Source organism: Ceratotherium simum, chromosome 3 (assembly GCF_057802395.1).
Source record: "Ceratotherium simum simum isolate JZ-2026a chromosome 3, ASM5780239v1, whole genome shotgun sequence".
Taxonomy (NCBI): Eukaryota; Metazoa; Chordata; class Mammalia; order Perissodactyla; family Rhinocerotidae; genus Ceratotherium; species Ceratotherium simum.
Genome location: NC_141902.1, coordinates 52,069,311 through 52,082,790, shown reverse-complemented (window position 1 = coordinate 52,082,790; position 13,480 = coordinate 52,069,311). Strand labels below are relative to the sequence as shown.

General features: G+C 37.8%; 1 protein-coding gene across 19 annotated transcripts in view; it reads right to left on the bottom strand.

Moving 5' to 3' along the window:
* Window positions 1–753: 753 nt before the first annotated feature.
* TCF12 (transcription factor 12) overlaps window positions 754–13,480 on the bottom strand; it is a 373,333-nt gene continuing 360,606 nt past the window's right edge. For 9 of the 19 annotated variants that reach the window (XM_087427651.1, XM_087427653.1, XM_087427664.1 and 6 more), the window contains 2 exons: window positions 7,531–7,684; window positions 755–4,607 (listed from right to left, as the gene is read on the bottom strand). In XM_087427651.1, coding sequence (XP_087283777.1) covers window positions 7,542–7,684 — 143 coding nt within the window. In that variant the 3' untranslated portion in view covers window positions 755–4,607; window positions 7,531–7,541. Of the gene's footprint in view, window positions 4,608–7,530; window positions 7,685–13,480 lie in introns of all 19 variants that reach the window. The other 10 variants (XM_087427672.1, XM_087427677.1, XM_014780752.2 and 7 more) reach the window with 2 other exon arrangements.

Here is a 13,480-nt window from a genome sequence, read left to right as displayed (position 1 = left end):
AGAAGACCCTTTGGTTTTGTTTTGCCAGTTTTGTCGGAAGTAGCAGTGAGGGGTTGTGGAAGCCATGGAGATGCATCTCTGAGATCTCCCTTCAAGGGATAACCTGTCAGGGGAGTGCAGTCAGCTCTCAGCCCCCAGGTGCAGCACCTTGGCTGCAGTGCTCCATCTGAGGCCTGTCTCCCCAGGGAACTCCCAGCCAATGAATGACGACAAGGACATTAGTACCTTACCATTTCTGCCCAACACAAGACTCCTCAATGGGCAATCTTCTTGGACACCATTGGACTGCTCAGGACTCTCTCAGAGCCACAAGGCAGTTTGAGGCTCTTCCTATTTCTCCCTTCTCCCCTTCTTTCACAGATGTCAGACCTGCAGCATGGCCTGAAGGCCATCCCCGATGACTCTTGAGTCCTTTCCTTTTGTTTCCTACAGGTACTATCTCCCATAAATCCCCTGCACTTCTAACTCCATCTTGGCATCTGCTGCCTGAGGACCCAAACTGACGCAGCTGCCAACCCAGTGTGACTGGGTAAAGCCTACTGGCTCATTCTTTTGAAATGTGAAGGTTTAAAAAAAAAAGTCATAAAACGTAGCCATAGGAAGGCACTGAAAATAAATGTTTCATTGGATTGCCACAACAGAATGTAGGCTCCTATGAAGATTGGTTGATTTTACCACCATTTACCTCTCACAGGATGGCTGAAGAGGCATCATCCTGGGAGCCGGTTATAAGGAAAGCTACTATTTATTTAAAAAATATTTATCATTTATTGAATATTTATTATGTGACAGGAACCATGGTAAGAGCTTTCTATACATTGTTTCTTTCAATTCTTCCACAATTCTAATATGTATCTCTGTTTTCAAATAAGGAAATGGACCTAATGAGATGTTGAGTTTGGACTTGAGGACTGTTTGATGCCAAAGCTAATACCCTTTAACCTTTAACACACACACACACACGCACGCACACACAACGTAACGTATATTTAAAATCTGAGTTTCCATGGAAGAAAAAATACATGAACTAGAGGAGAGAAAAATGAAAGGAAAAAAAATGTAGTAGAGAAGAGAAAAATGAAGCCACTGAATAGAACTGCCCTAAAAATCTGTCCGGACAAAGAAGAGAAAAGAAAGCCAGGGCGATTTCATAGCAAAAGTTTTAAGTGTCTTGCTTACATTACTAGTTATGTGCTCTTGGAGACATATAACCTCTCTGGGCCTCAGTTTTTATAAATTTACTACTGAGGCAGTTGATGAGATGGTCTCTAGATTTCGTTTCAGCTCTAACATTCTGTATTTTCTTCTCAGATGAAGTATTTTACTTAGTTTCTATCAATTTGTATAACAAGAAATCAAACTTAAATGTTTGTTTTCACTAAATCCATAAGAAGTAAAATGATCTGCTGGGCCTCCAGTGTGAACAGTGGATTTCATCATTCACCAAGATGGTGTGATAACGACCATAGGTATCTCACACACAGGCCCTACAGAGCGTTTGTCCAAAAACGTCTATCCAATTTCTCTCAGGCTCTCACTTGACATGAAGTCCTCACGGATAATCACTATGCATATTTTTGGTGGTCGTGGGTGGGTGGGTGGAGGTGTGTGAAAACTGGGATGAAAGCAGAACTTTTATCTGAAAACAGTAAATAATACCATTCCCTAATTATGACATAGGCTTTTTGTGAGAAGAGGGACATAAAACACGTGAAAGTGCTTTGAAGAATGTTAATTTGTAAAGCCTCATTTGAGTCTTGTTCCGTCTTCGTTTTGTAGATTGTAACTAATTGCTGTTTGGTCAATCTTCAGGAAAAGGCTAAAAGGCCACTATCAGCAGAGAGGGCAAGAGGAGAAATACCCAACCCAGAGAAGTTGTAGACTAGATTATCAACTTAGTTCTCCAAGCCCGATTCTGTCCTGACAGGTTTCCCAGATAATGTCGTAGGTAATGCAGATAATGAAAAGCAGCAGAGGCCTTAAAAATTCTCACCACACACACAAAAAGGCAATTATGTGAGGTGATGGATATGTTAAGTAACCTTATTGTGGTAAGTATTCTGCAATATATACATATATCAAATCATTACGTTGTACACCTTAAACTTACACAATGTTATGTCAATTATATCTCAATAAAACTGGGGGGAGAAAAAAAGCAGTGTGGGCATTTCTCAGAGGAATGAGATGGAGGAAGGAAAACAAAATGCATTATTCTTTGAGAGAGATGTAAAAAACTCACTAGTTTTACTATGTTAAAAAAAAGATGGCACATTTATTGCTACATAAATGTTATATACATATTGTGTTTTCTGTTACAGTGACAGAAAAAATTTTGAACTTCTTGCTGCTGGTTGAAAAGGTTTATCAATAATACCTTGAATTTGACACAGGATACAAATCTGCAATAAACCAACAATGGAAACTGGAGAACAAGATGAGAAGCAATTCATCTCGACAATTAGCTCTTACAATACTCCATAGGTACTACACGGTATGCTAGAATCCTACTATGGTCTTAAAATGCTATTGTAAATTTCTGATATTAATGAACAGGTTATGGTAAATAACCCTACATTTTTACTACCTAATATAATAAAATAAAGTAAGAAACTTTTTACTGAAAACTTTTCGATTTCAAAAATCTAGAAAGAGTAATATTTAGAATTCAAGAAATTTTCTTACAAGATTATTGTATAAAAGACTAGCTACAGTGAAAAATAAGCCAAATGTTTTTTTCTTTCTATTTTATGAAGGAAAGCTTTTGGGCGTACTGCAAAGTCTAATATAGCGAAAAAGACAACAAGCTCCGAAGAAAAAAGGCCAGGCAGTGGCATATGTTCACTCACACATCATAAGCAACAACTTCTGTTTAGCTGATTAACACTGAAATGAAGAACAAGGCCACAGATAGAGTCTGATGTAATTGGAGAATATATGCAAATTAAAGTAACCAAAAACTCCACTAAGTTCACAAAAGGCTGATTTGTTAGGAATCATCCTGATTGGAGGATCTGAAGTTCTGTCTTAATTGTTTTTGTTCTTTCAAATTAACAGAAATCTTTAAGTTACATAGTGATTTGGGTCCTTTCTTCTGTGTGCTGATTGCCACTGTTGATATTGGCTATAAGGAATTATTAAGCCAAGACAACCTTGTTTAGCATGTTTTTCTCTCCCAGGGTTGTTGTGGTGGAAGACAGATTTCATGGAAGTTCAAAGTGATTATTATGTTTTAAAAAACAACTCTTAAGGATTAGAGACAGAGGGCTACCTTAATGCACAGTATTGAGATAGACTGACAAGTACTGGTTTCATGCTAATCTGGCTCATCTTCTTGGGATGGGGCAGATGGTTTGCAGTTGATTAAATCACCCATTGAATTCCTCCCCACTGACCAGCCATGCGAATGACAGAGAAATAAAGGCTAGGACAAGGAAACACGGGTGACCATTGCTCTTGTATTCCATTAGGTAATTAGCCTCAGAGTGGTGTGTTCATTTATCACACTACCTGCCTTGGTGTCTACTGGGTTTTGTAATGTTCACCATAATCACAGCCTGAAAATCTTTGTATTTTAAATCCATATTGTGCTTACTTACAGCTAACACTTTACAAGTACTATATGTAGTACTTACTGTTTGAAAAACAAAGCAATTTCTAAAAAGTAGATTCTTCCCTTGTAATTTACACTTCTTGCTATTACAAGCTTTACTATGAAACCTAGAAGCTTGAAAAGTCTTGGTTATTATTAGAAATAAAGCAATGTTCATTTGGGGGGAAATCTAGGGGACAAAATTTCCCCTTTTAAAATCTTAGCTAGGCTATGGTCTCAGATGGTCTCTGCTTATCTTTGTAAGGTAAATATGCAAAGCACATAGGGCTACATGGAGGATTCTGGATGTGACCATAAACTATTCAGATTCAGAGACCAAATATAACACCCACAAAGAGAAAATAAAAATGAATGAAACAATGAGAGTGAGAGAAATGCTATACCAAGTAATATTTTCCTATTTCATGGAAAACACTATTCATATGGCAAAGGATAGGAGAGGGCAACAAAAGACTTTTCCCTTCCTTTTTAAGACACTAATAGGTATGCCGGGAATGCTAAGGGCCAATGGTTGTCACTGCTTTGTTCTCTGCACGTGAACAGCTTTAATGAATGCTGGCATCAGCTGAGAGTAGATCAGCTTTCCACATTAACTTTTTCCCTTTATATGTAGACCTTACAGTTCCATAACAATAAATAAAATTTGTAGTTACAATGCATTTGTCAATTCAGTTTAGGCACAAGGCAACTTCCACGGTGAGTGGAGAGATCGAGACAGTCTTTGATTGTGCAGAAGCGACACACTGCTTGCAACAAAATGATATGTTGCAAACATCTCATGGGCTGATGTTCTATCTGATGAGCTTCCTAGCTTCACTTCTGATGGAAGTGTCGACCAGTTGCTTTGATCATAGGATTACATTTGAGTTTCTTGCTTCAAGTGTTTTGTTTTTTCTTCTCCCTCCTATCGGGTTTGTGTCTTCAGATAATCTGAGTTGTCCAAGTCCTTATGAGGAGAGGTCACCTTCTATCTAGCCTACTGATAACTCTGGAACTGTGGCAGGGAGAGTGAAGGGAGAGAACAGAACCAATTAGGACATCATTGTTAAAAATAAACACCTTCCCCCCACCCTCCCAACCAAAACAAGTTGGCATTCCTCATTTATACCCAGGCTTACACTAAACTAGCAGTCTGCTAAATGCCTTATAAATGAGCTTTTTTCTTTTAAGGTGTAACTGAAATGGTTTTACCCGATGTATGTGCTAAGATTTTTAAAGGAGATCATGTGATTATAGAATCACAAGATATATAGGATTATATAACAGCTGTGGCAATTATGCAAACCTTAATTTTGGCAACATTCAAGTTGGCAATACCTGAGCTCCGAGGTTCTATTTCTCCGTTTCTCAGTGGAGAGACAATGTAAAGCATACATTTACTGCTACATCCAGTCCACCATGCTGCTTAATAGTTAACATCCATCTCCTCTAAACTGACAGTTTCTGAAGGCAGGGACCATTTGTGTTCATTTTCACATTGGTCCCGGTTCCTGGTCCATGGGAACTGGGTTCTCAATAAATGTTTTTTCAATGAATTTATTAAGAAAATTTTACTCTAGTAGTACAAATTTTATACATATTTATATTCTCAATATATATAGTAATAACTCAGATTTTCCTTTTAACCATTTTTGATGGAAATAGTTTTAGGAAGAATCATAACTTTCACTTCCTTATTAAACTATAACCACAGTATTGTTTTGTAACAGAGTAATGCTTTTAGGGATGGATAACAGATATTCAGAGCTACTTGGCCTTACATTACATTGTGGTGAATTCTTGTGCTTTTACGGTTGGTCACCTGTGCTCATTTATCAGCTATTTTAATTCTAGCAAGTAGTTCTGCTGCTCACTCTCTTGCTGGTCTTCATCTGCTATCTAGTTCTACAAAGAACTGAAGGTTTCAGGTGAAACCAGATCACTACCTTTATGGAGTTAGAAACCTTTAAGACATATTTTAAGATAATAAACATTAGCCTATGAAATTTTATGAAACAAAGTACATTTACAACACTGCTTATAACCTTGAAGCCTTTTTGTTTTTTAAAGGAGTCGTGTGATCTCTTTTTGACAGGTGAGAATGCTCAAGGTTTAATTTAACCTAAGTGGGGGAATTTCCTCTTTACAGAGATAAGGGTAGAGATATGAAAGCAGTATGAGATACAGAAGGAGTAAAACAAGAGGAAGTAAACAGGAGAGAAGAGAGATGTGAGGTAGAGAGAGAGCTGAAGGAGAAAAAGCTAGGGGGAGACTGGGAAGAGAATAAGAGGAACCGGGTACAACAAACTAGAGAGACAAGAAAAATAAGACATGCTCTGAGATAAACGTGATAGCCGAATGTTAAGTGCTCCTTCCACAGCCCGGCAGTTACCTGGGACCTGAGCATAAGAAGTTACCTCTCATCACTCATCTTTGAAATGATCTGCCAATTTAGAAAGTCACTTTTGCATTGAAAAACAGTGGCATGTTTTTATTTTAAAACTTCAAAGTTTATTTTTGAACAAAAATGTTTTCATGATATTCTATATTTCCCACAGAATATGAAACAATGGCTTGGGTTTCAGAGGCTGTTTAAGTTAACTAGCTCCTGCCCAAAGTCTCTTTGACATGCACAATCTGTTAGATTGCTGGTTATTTTCTCTGGGGGAGGTGGTTGAGTTTTCTCCAGCGCACTAATGTTACAACTACAATTAACACTTAAATGATTACATCAACCCTTCCTCCTTTTGTCCCCAAATGAAATCTTCAGTTTTGGTCTAGTTTGATCCTAAGGAGGATATATGTAGAGGTAGTAGGAACCAAATGCTTCAGGAAAAGGTGAGTTATTGACTAATGTTTGCAGTTTACAAAATATTCTATCGAATTCCAGACTTTCAACTCAAAATGAGATAGCCACAAAGCTGACCAAATGAAATTGCACTTGATATTTTTTTCCTGCTCCACACCTCCCATCCACCCACCTTTACTTACTGCTTTTAATCTGCTGATGAAACTGCTAAAAGAACTACACACTGCTGAAGGCAGATTATAAAAATGAAATTACCAGTTCTATTCCTAATCCATGCTGCTAGCTATATTTTGTTATTGCCCCAAATATTTAATTACAGTCTATGTTAATTTCTGCCACCTAAATAATAATTTTACAACTTAAATTATAGATAATGTGAATGTATATAGTTAAGGAACAGATGATCTAACTACTTGGGCAACAACCTCATATTACTTTTGTCACTTTGCTAAAAAAAAAAAATCACAAGGAAGTGGATTATGTTTAGTCTATGAAGAGGAAGATAAAAAGAACAGTCTTTTAACAAGTAAAATTCCAGAGAGAAGGGCGTTCTGGTTCTATCATATATAACACCTTTACATTCATTAGTAGATTCCAGAAGGTGTAACTGATATGCTTACAGGGGAAGGAAGATGCAGATTACAAACTTGCATTATTGATTCAAATAGAAGCAAGCAATACTCTTTTGTGTATAAAGATTTCATGACAAAGAAGAGAAAGATGGTTAACAGAAAACTGGTTGATGATACAGTCAAGTATTTCTGAGTAGAGGAATGAGGAGTATGAGTGGTAGCAAAACTATTTTTTGATGGATGAGTCATTGCCCTGTTTTCTTCTTGGATCAGAATGCTATTCATGTGAGACAGTATACATGATGATCCAGAACAGGAGAACCCAAAATGCTTTATAAATCACAGGAGACTATCACACTTTGAAGAGACAGTAATTTGGTATAAAATGGCATTGGTTCTCTAAGTATAATTATACAACAGAAAGGTAAACTGTTGGATTCCAAATTACATGTGACCTTTACCATGATCAATGTCACCAGAGAATTCTGTTCAAAGGTTCTAACTCAGTTTAAGATGAAGTAGATTTCCTTGTATTTTCTCTTCATACCCATACTTACCTGGCTGATGTTTACATATGACCCATAGGGTTGGTAGTTTCACTAAGCCCAGGATGGGTTCCTGGCAGCGTGGTTGGTGGCTCTGCCGATACGGCAGAAACTTTTTCTTCTTCTCTTCTCTTAAGGCAGGCTGCTTTGGGGTTAAGGTTCCTCTCTGAAATGGGGGGAAAAAATTTTATTATAGTCATAAATTTTGAATCAGGGACTCTTAGGTCTTAAACTGAACAAATTGCTGACATTTTTTTCTTTCTATGGGGATTACCAACCTCTGTGTAATTTCATTCCCATATTGAATAACATCACAGAGAGGCAACGATATGCTCACATAAAACCTCAGCATTAAATGAGCCTTCAGACTTATGCTTCTTACTGACCATTTTGTGTTTTCTTCTTTTTCTATGATTTAGTCTTCTATGGTTTGATCTTATTTACATCTAAAAGCATTCTTTAACTGCTTTCACTCAAACACTTTGGCAAGTGCTGTTATTAGTCTACCAAGTCTCCTCAGTGTCCTGCTAAGATATGTTATGTTGAACTGATGTGAATGCTGACATTCTCTATGTACCTGGAGAGAGACATCTGTGCTTTATCTAGAATTTTACCAGTTCAGAAAATGACAAAATAAGAAATACCCTCAGCCATTCCTCTATAGGAAGTGTGCCAACTCCTCAAGGGACAGAGGTAGCTGATGCACATTCTGCTTTTCTACTTTGATATATATGTAGAACAAGATGACTGAGTTGTCCTTTCTACTGCTGGAGTTGTGATTATACGGCTGATAAAAACCTCTACTGCTTTGTATATAAGATAGCAAAGACTGGATGGAACTTTCGACACAGGCACTTTCAGAAGAGGTTAAAGTATGGAGTATTACCATATGAAATAAAGGGAAAGAAAATTCACTGGACTCAAGACCCACTGGATCCACTTAGGAACTACCGTCCTTTATATTTTCTTTAACTCAGTTTTAAGCACAAGATATCCAACCCATGACAGCTCCCGGTGTAGTTTTTTGTTTCTGATTATCACAAACAGATAAAAGTTGTTACACATATTTTTATAAACTGATTAAAACTGTCCTAATGAATTTAATATAAAGAGATCCCTTAAAATTAGTCTGTAATGAAAACAGTATTTTGTAGAAGTTGTGATTTTTTTATGTTAGATTTTCTTGAAATGAGGGCCCAGCTGAAGGCAACATAGCAGAGCTCTTTTTTTAAAATGTATTTCCTCTTTTAAGTAAAGTGAAAATGTTTTTGAATGTGCATATTTCAACGTATATTTATAGTTCACTTCTGAGTTTAAAAAAAGTAGACAAAAGACTGTTATGGTAAACTTAGCTGACTCTATTGACTATCACTCATGCATAATGATAAAATTTCATTTAGAGTTCTTGTTTTCTAAGCCCCTGCATTTAGGAAAAGATATGAAGACAACATAACTACGATGAGGATCACTGAAGGAAGAAAGGTACACTCTTAATTTATTAGTATAACTGGTAGTAGAAATCGGCATGTACATCATTATGTAAAAATTTTAGGAGCTGCTTTTTTAACAAGTAATTGTGGATCTCTGACTAATAAGAAGAGTTTGTCCTTCATTAGGTGTTATGTCCCTTTACTGTGTAGGCAATAGCCTCATATAACGACCAGAGAGAATGAAGAGGGTATAAATTAATATGTAAAATCTAAGGAGGAGAAAGTGCGATTTCAAAGTTTTCCAATTGAAACAGGCTCACATTTCTCTTATAATAGAACACTGCTCTTAGCCAACCATGACTCTGTGTCACATGAGGATCTAGGAGGCATGATGAGAATAGCTGGAAAGGACCTCACGTTAGGCAAGATCTTACAGATTCCTACAGTCAGTAAGACAAAGAACACTCAAGCCTGGAAGAATCAAAAGAATACTACAGTAAGCTCTAGGAAATGTGAAGTGAGCTTTGATCCAAAAAAGGCAAAGGGTAGTGTGCTGTTTCATACCTCCTGGTGTGTGTGAGCAGCCCATGGCAAACACGTTAAGTAGGAGAAAGCCCTGATATAGAGGTAAGCAGAAGTCAGACATTACCTGCAGGGCATGAGAAGTGATTATCTTTCCCATATTTCTGTTAGGGGAATTCTATTAACTTCTGATACGTAGCTGAGGACTTGGGTCTCTTATAATACCATCTTCTCAACTTGTTTATAGCACAATTTTTGGCTAACCCAACAGTCACTGCTTATAATAACAAATATTACAACTATGTGGACATACTTGCAAGTCAAGAATTTTACATTGTTTCCTTGCATGTATGACTATTTGTTATTCCTGTAGGCGATGGTTGCCTTGCTTTTCACTTGCTAGTAATGATAATTTTTCCTCCCAAATGCTCTAATAGATCTAACAAATGCCTACCAATATTTTTTTCCTAAAATCTCAAACACATCATCATATCATCTATTAATTCCATTTTCTTTCCCTGGAAACTTTTCTTCTGTATCTAACAGTCTTCTATTTTTGGTGTGGACTGGTTGCTTTCTAGGCCTAGTCAGGGAATTTCCTTTTGCTGCTGTCGTGTTAGATCTTGTTTCCTGGATTCTATGCCTGTGTCTTTGTTGATTATGTCCTTATTTGGCTAAAGTATATGTTCCAGATGCTTTCTGAGAAAGCGTATATGGGAGGTAAAATTTTAAAGTCTTCACATATCTGAAATATCTTCACCTTTTGATTAATGGTTTGGCTATATATTGTTATTCTAGGTTGAAAATTATTTTTCCTCAGAATTTTGAAGGCACTGCCCCACTCTCTCCTGGAATGCAGTACTTCTTGTATAGAACTCTGATGATATTTTGCTTCTTGTTCCTTTGTCTATGAGCTATTTAAATTTTGTCTCTAGAAGCTTTAGGATATTCTTTTTAACCTTGATGCTCTGAAATTTCATGCTGATGTACTTTAGCTTGAGGTCATTTTTAAAATCATTATTCTTAGCACAATTTTAGATCCTACCAATCTTGAGACACGTATTCTTCAGTACCGGTAAATTTCCTTATTATTGTTATGATAATCTCCTTTCCTCCCTTCTGTTTTTTTTTTTTTTTAAATACTTTTATTTATTTTTTCTTTTTTAAGATTTTATTTTTATTTATTTTTCCCCCCAAAGCCCCAGCAGATAGTTGTGTGTCATAGCTGCACATCCTTCTAGCTGCTGTATGTGGGACGCGGCCTCAGCATGGCCGGAGAAGCAGCGCGTCGGTGGGAGCCCGGGATCCGAACCCGGGTCGCCAGCAGCGGAGCGCGCTCACTTAACCACTAAGCCACGGGGCCGGCCCAAAATACTTTTATTTTTTTAATTAATTTTTTTTTGTGAGGAAGACCAGCCCTAAGCTAACATCTGCCAATCTTCCTCTTTTTGCTGAGGAAGACTGGCCCTGTGCTAACATCTGTGCCCACCTTCCTCCACTTTACATGGGACGCCGCCACAGCATGGCTTGACAAGCAGTGTGTCAGTGCGTGCCCGGGATCCGAACTGGTGAACCCCAGGCCGCCGCAGCAGAGTGCATGCACTTAACCACTTGTGCCACCGGGCCAGCCCCTCCTCCCTTCTGTTCTTATTCTACGAATCCTATTGGTCAGATGCTGGACTTCTAGATTAATCCTAATTTTATTAGCTCTTCTCTCCTATTTTCCATCTCTTTGTGTTCTACTTTCTAACAGCTTTTTCTCAGCTTTATCAGTTATCTTCTCTATTAAATTTTTTCTGCTATCATATTTTCTCAAGGTTTCTTTTTCATGGCTTCTCTTTTATGCATACATTTTCTCTCATTAGAAGATATTAATCTTAGTTTTTAAAAAAGTTTTCTTCTGCTTTTTGCATGTTTCTGTTTTCTTCTGACTTTTTTTTTGTTTGATTTGATCTCAATTTCTCTCTTTCATGAAGGCTTTCTCAAATCTTTGGTCATCCTTTTATATTTAAAAGTAAGACATCAACTGGTGGGTTTTACTCTGTGATAATCCAAAAATGAGACATTATTACTCAAGAATTCCTAAATCTGGAGGTCTTTTCTCTAGAGTATTTAGTTTCTCTAGAAAAGAATTCTCCAATTTCCTCGAGGATGGGGTTAATATACTTTGCTGCCTGCATCAGGGAAGCACAGCAGGACACAGGGCTGAGGGTTCCACTGTTCAGCTTCATGCCTCACCCATTCTCTGCTCTTTTTGGTGTTCCAGATTTGCAGCCTTTCTGATTTCAGTTTTTGCAGAAAATAATCCTTCTGTCTTCTATAGTGGAAGGGAACAGAGGGCAGAAGCAATACGAAGTAGAGAGAAGATTTAGGGATCCAACTTCCACAGCAGACCTTTAATCAATCTTCCTGTTTTCAGGTCTAATGCCTGACTTCTGCCTTCTCCAATAATCAGTACCACCAAAGTGCAGAGCTTTCAGGGGGGCTAGGTGCTCTGTGGGGCAAAATGTTCTGCTTCTTGTTGGTATTCCTCCCTGCTCCACTTAATTTCTTCTAAGTCAGTTACCACTACTCTATGTACTTTTGATCTTACATATGTTTTTTGCTCTCTCATCTGCTATTGTCTTCTCTCCCATCTGTCCTCGTGAGTTAATATAATTTTTATTCATTTCAGTGGGGATTTAGTAAGGAGTGGAATATCATCAACGAATATGCTAAGACTACCATGTTTCACCATCTCATTGCAACTAAATTAAAATCTCCTGGGGGTAGGGTCTGGAAATCCGGGAAAAGGAAAAGCCTCAGGTAATTCTGGGACCAGCCAGATTTGGGAACCACAGTCCTAGCTCTTTAATCTTCAAACTCACTAACAGACAAGAAAATTAAAATCCCAATAGTGCTATTGTCCCTAAATTGTCACCAAAAGAGAAGGGAGCTGATCAAGCTGACCTGTGAAAGCATCTGAGGAGCAAATGTTTGACCACTAATTTAATTTTTAGTAAAGCTGAAACTACAAACTTGAAGGTAATATGTGAAATCTGCTGAAAATTAGTAAAAGTGTAATAGTAAAAAAATTATAGTCAATATAATGGAAAGGCTTAAATCGGCAATGGCAGGGATCAGATGGAATTTGATATGTGGGGCACAAAGGCACAAAAAATGCTCTGGCAAAATCTGAGGCTCAGAAGGGAAGCCACTCTTCCTGCTCTTCTCCAAGATGCACTGCTAGACCGAGGTCTGGTTACCTTCCTGGTATAACCATTTGTCCAGGGATGACAGGTTGTGGACAGCCAGATACAGTCTTGGAGCACTATCCCAAACCAGAAGGGGAGCCCAGACAGTCCAGAAGATGTCCAAAGTAGGTCATGTAAACAAAATGTATGTCTTTATAGAAACTGCTGGGCTGAAGGACTGATGGGTAGGGCCCCGCAGGGATTAAGAGGCTCTCAAAAGTGAGTAGGTTACCAAAATAACACAAAAATGCTAGAGATAAAGTCTAGGGAAGGACAGTGGCTATACTAAATTCTGAAGGTGCTGCCATGGACAAGGCACAGGTATTGTGGGCTGCATATAGGGTTCTAAACCCTGTCTGACAGATAGCCATCAGAGCACCTTTCAAGAAGTAGTCTTACATGGACCCCAAGGCTTTTATATTAAGCCGTAACATAAAGGCTCTGGGCTTTGAAGGTGGGAGGCTTTTATAAATATTAAGGGAGTCCCTAATGAAGTTACAGTTCAGTGTATTAAGTTTTGTTCAAACTCTAATCAGTCAATGGCTCCTTATATAGAGCTTTCCAGAACTGTGTGAAAAAGTCAGTACCCATAACAGTGACCAGAAAGTTAATAGGCAGCTGGAGGAGCCTAGATGTTAGATTCTCTCTCAGACTTAGCTTTTCTATTTTAGGTGCTTGCATGGAACCACTACAAAGTCAAATCTTACAAATGGATGAGGAAGATGCAGCCAGGCATGGTGAGTTTATAATTTTTTTCAAACACAGAGGTATTTCTCA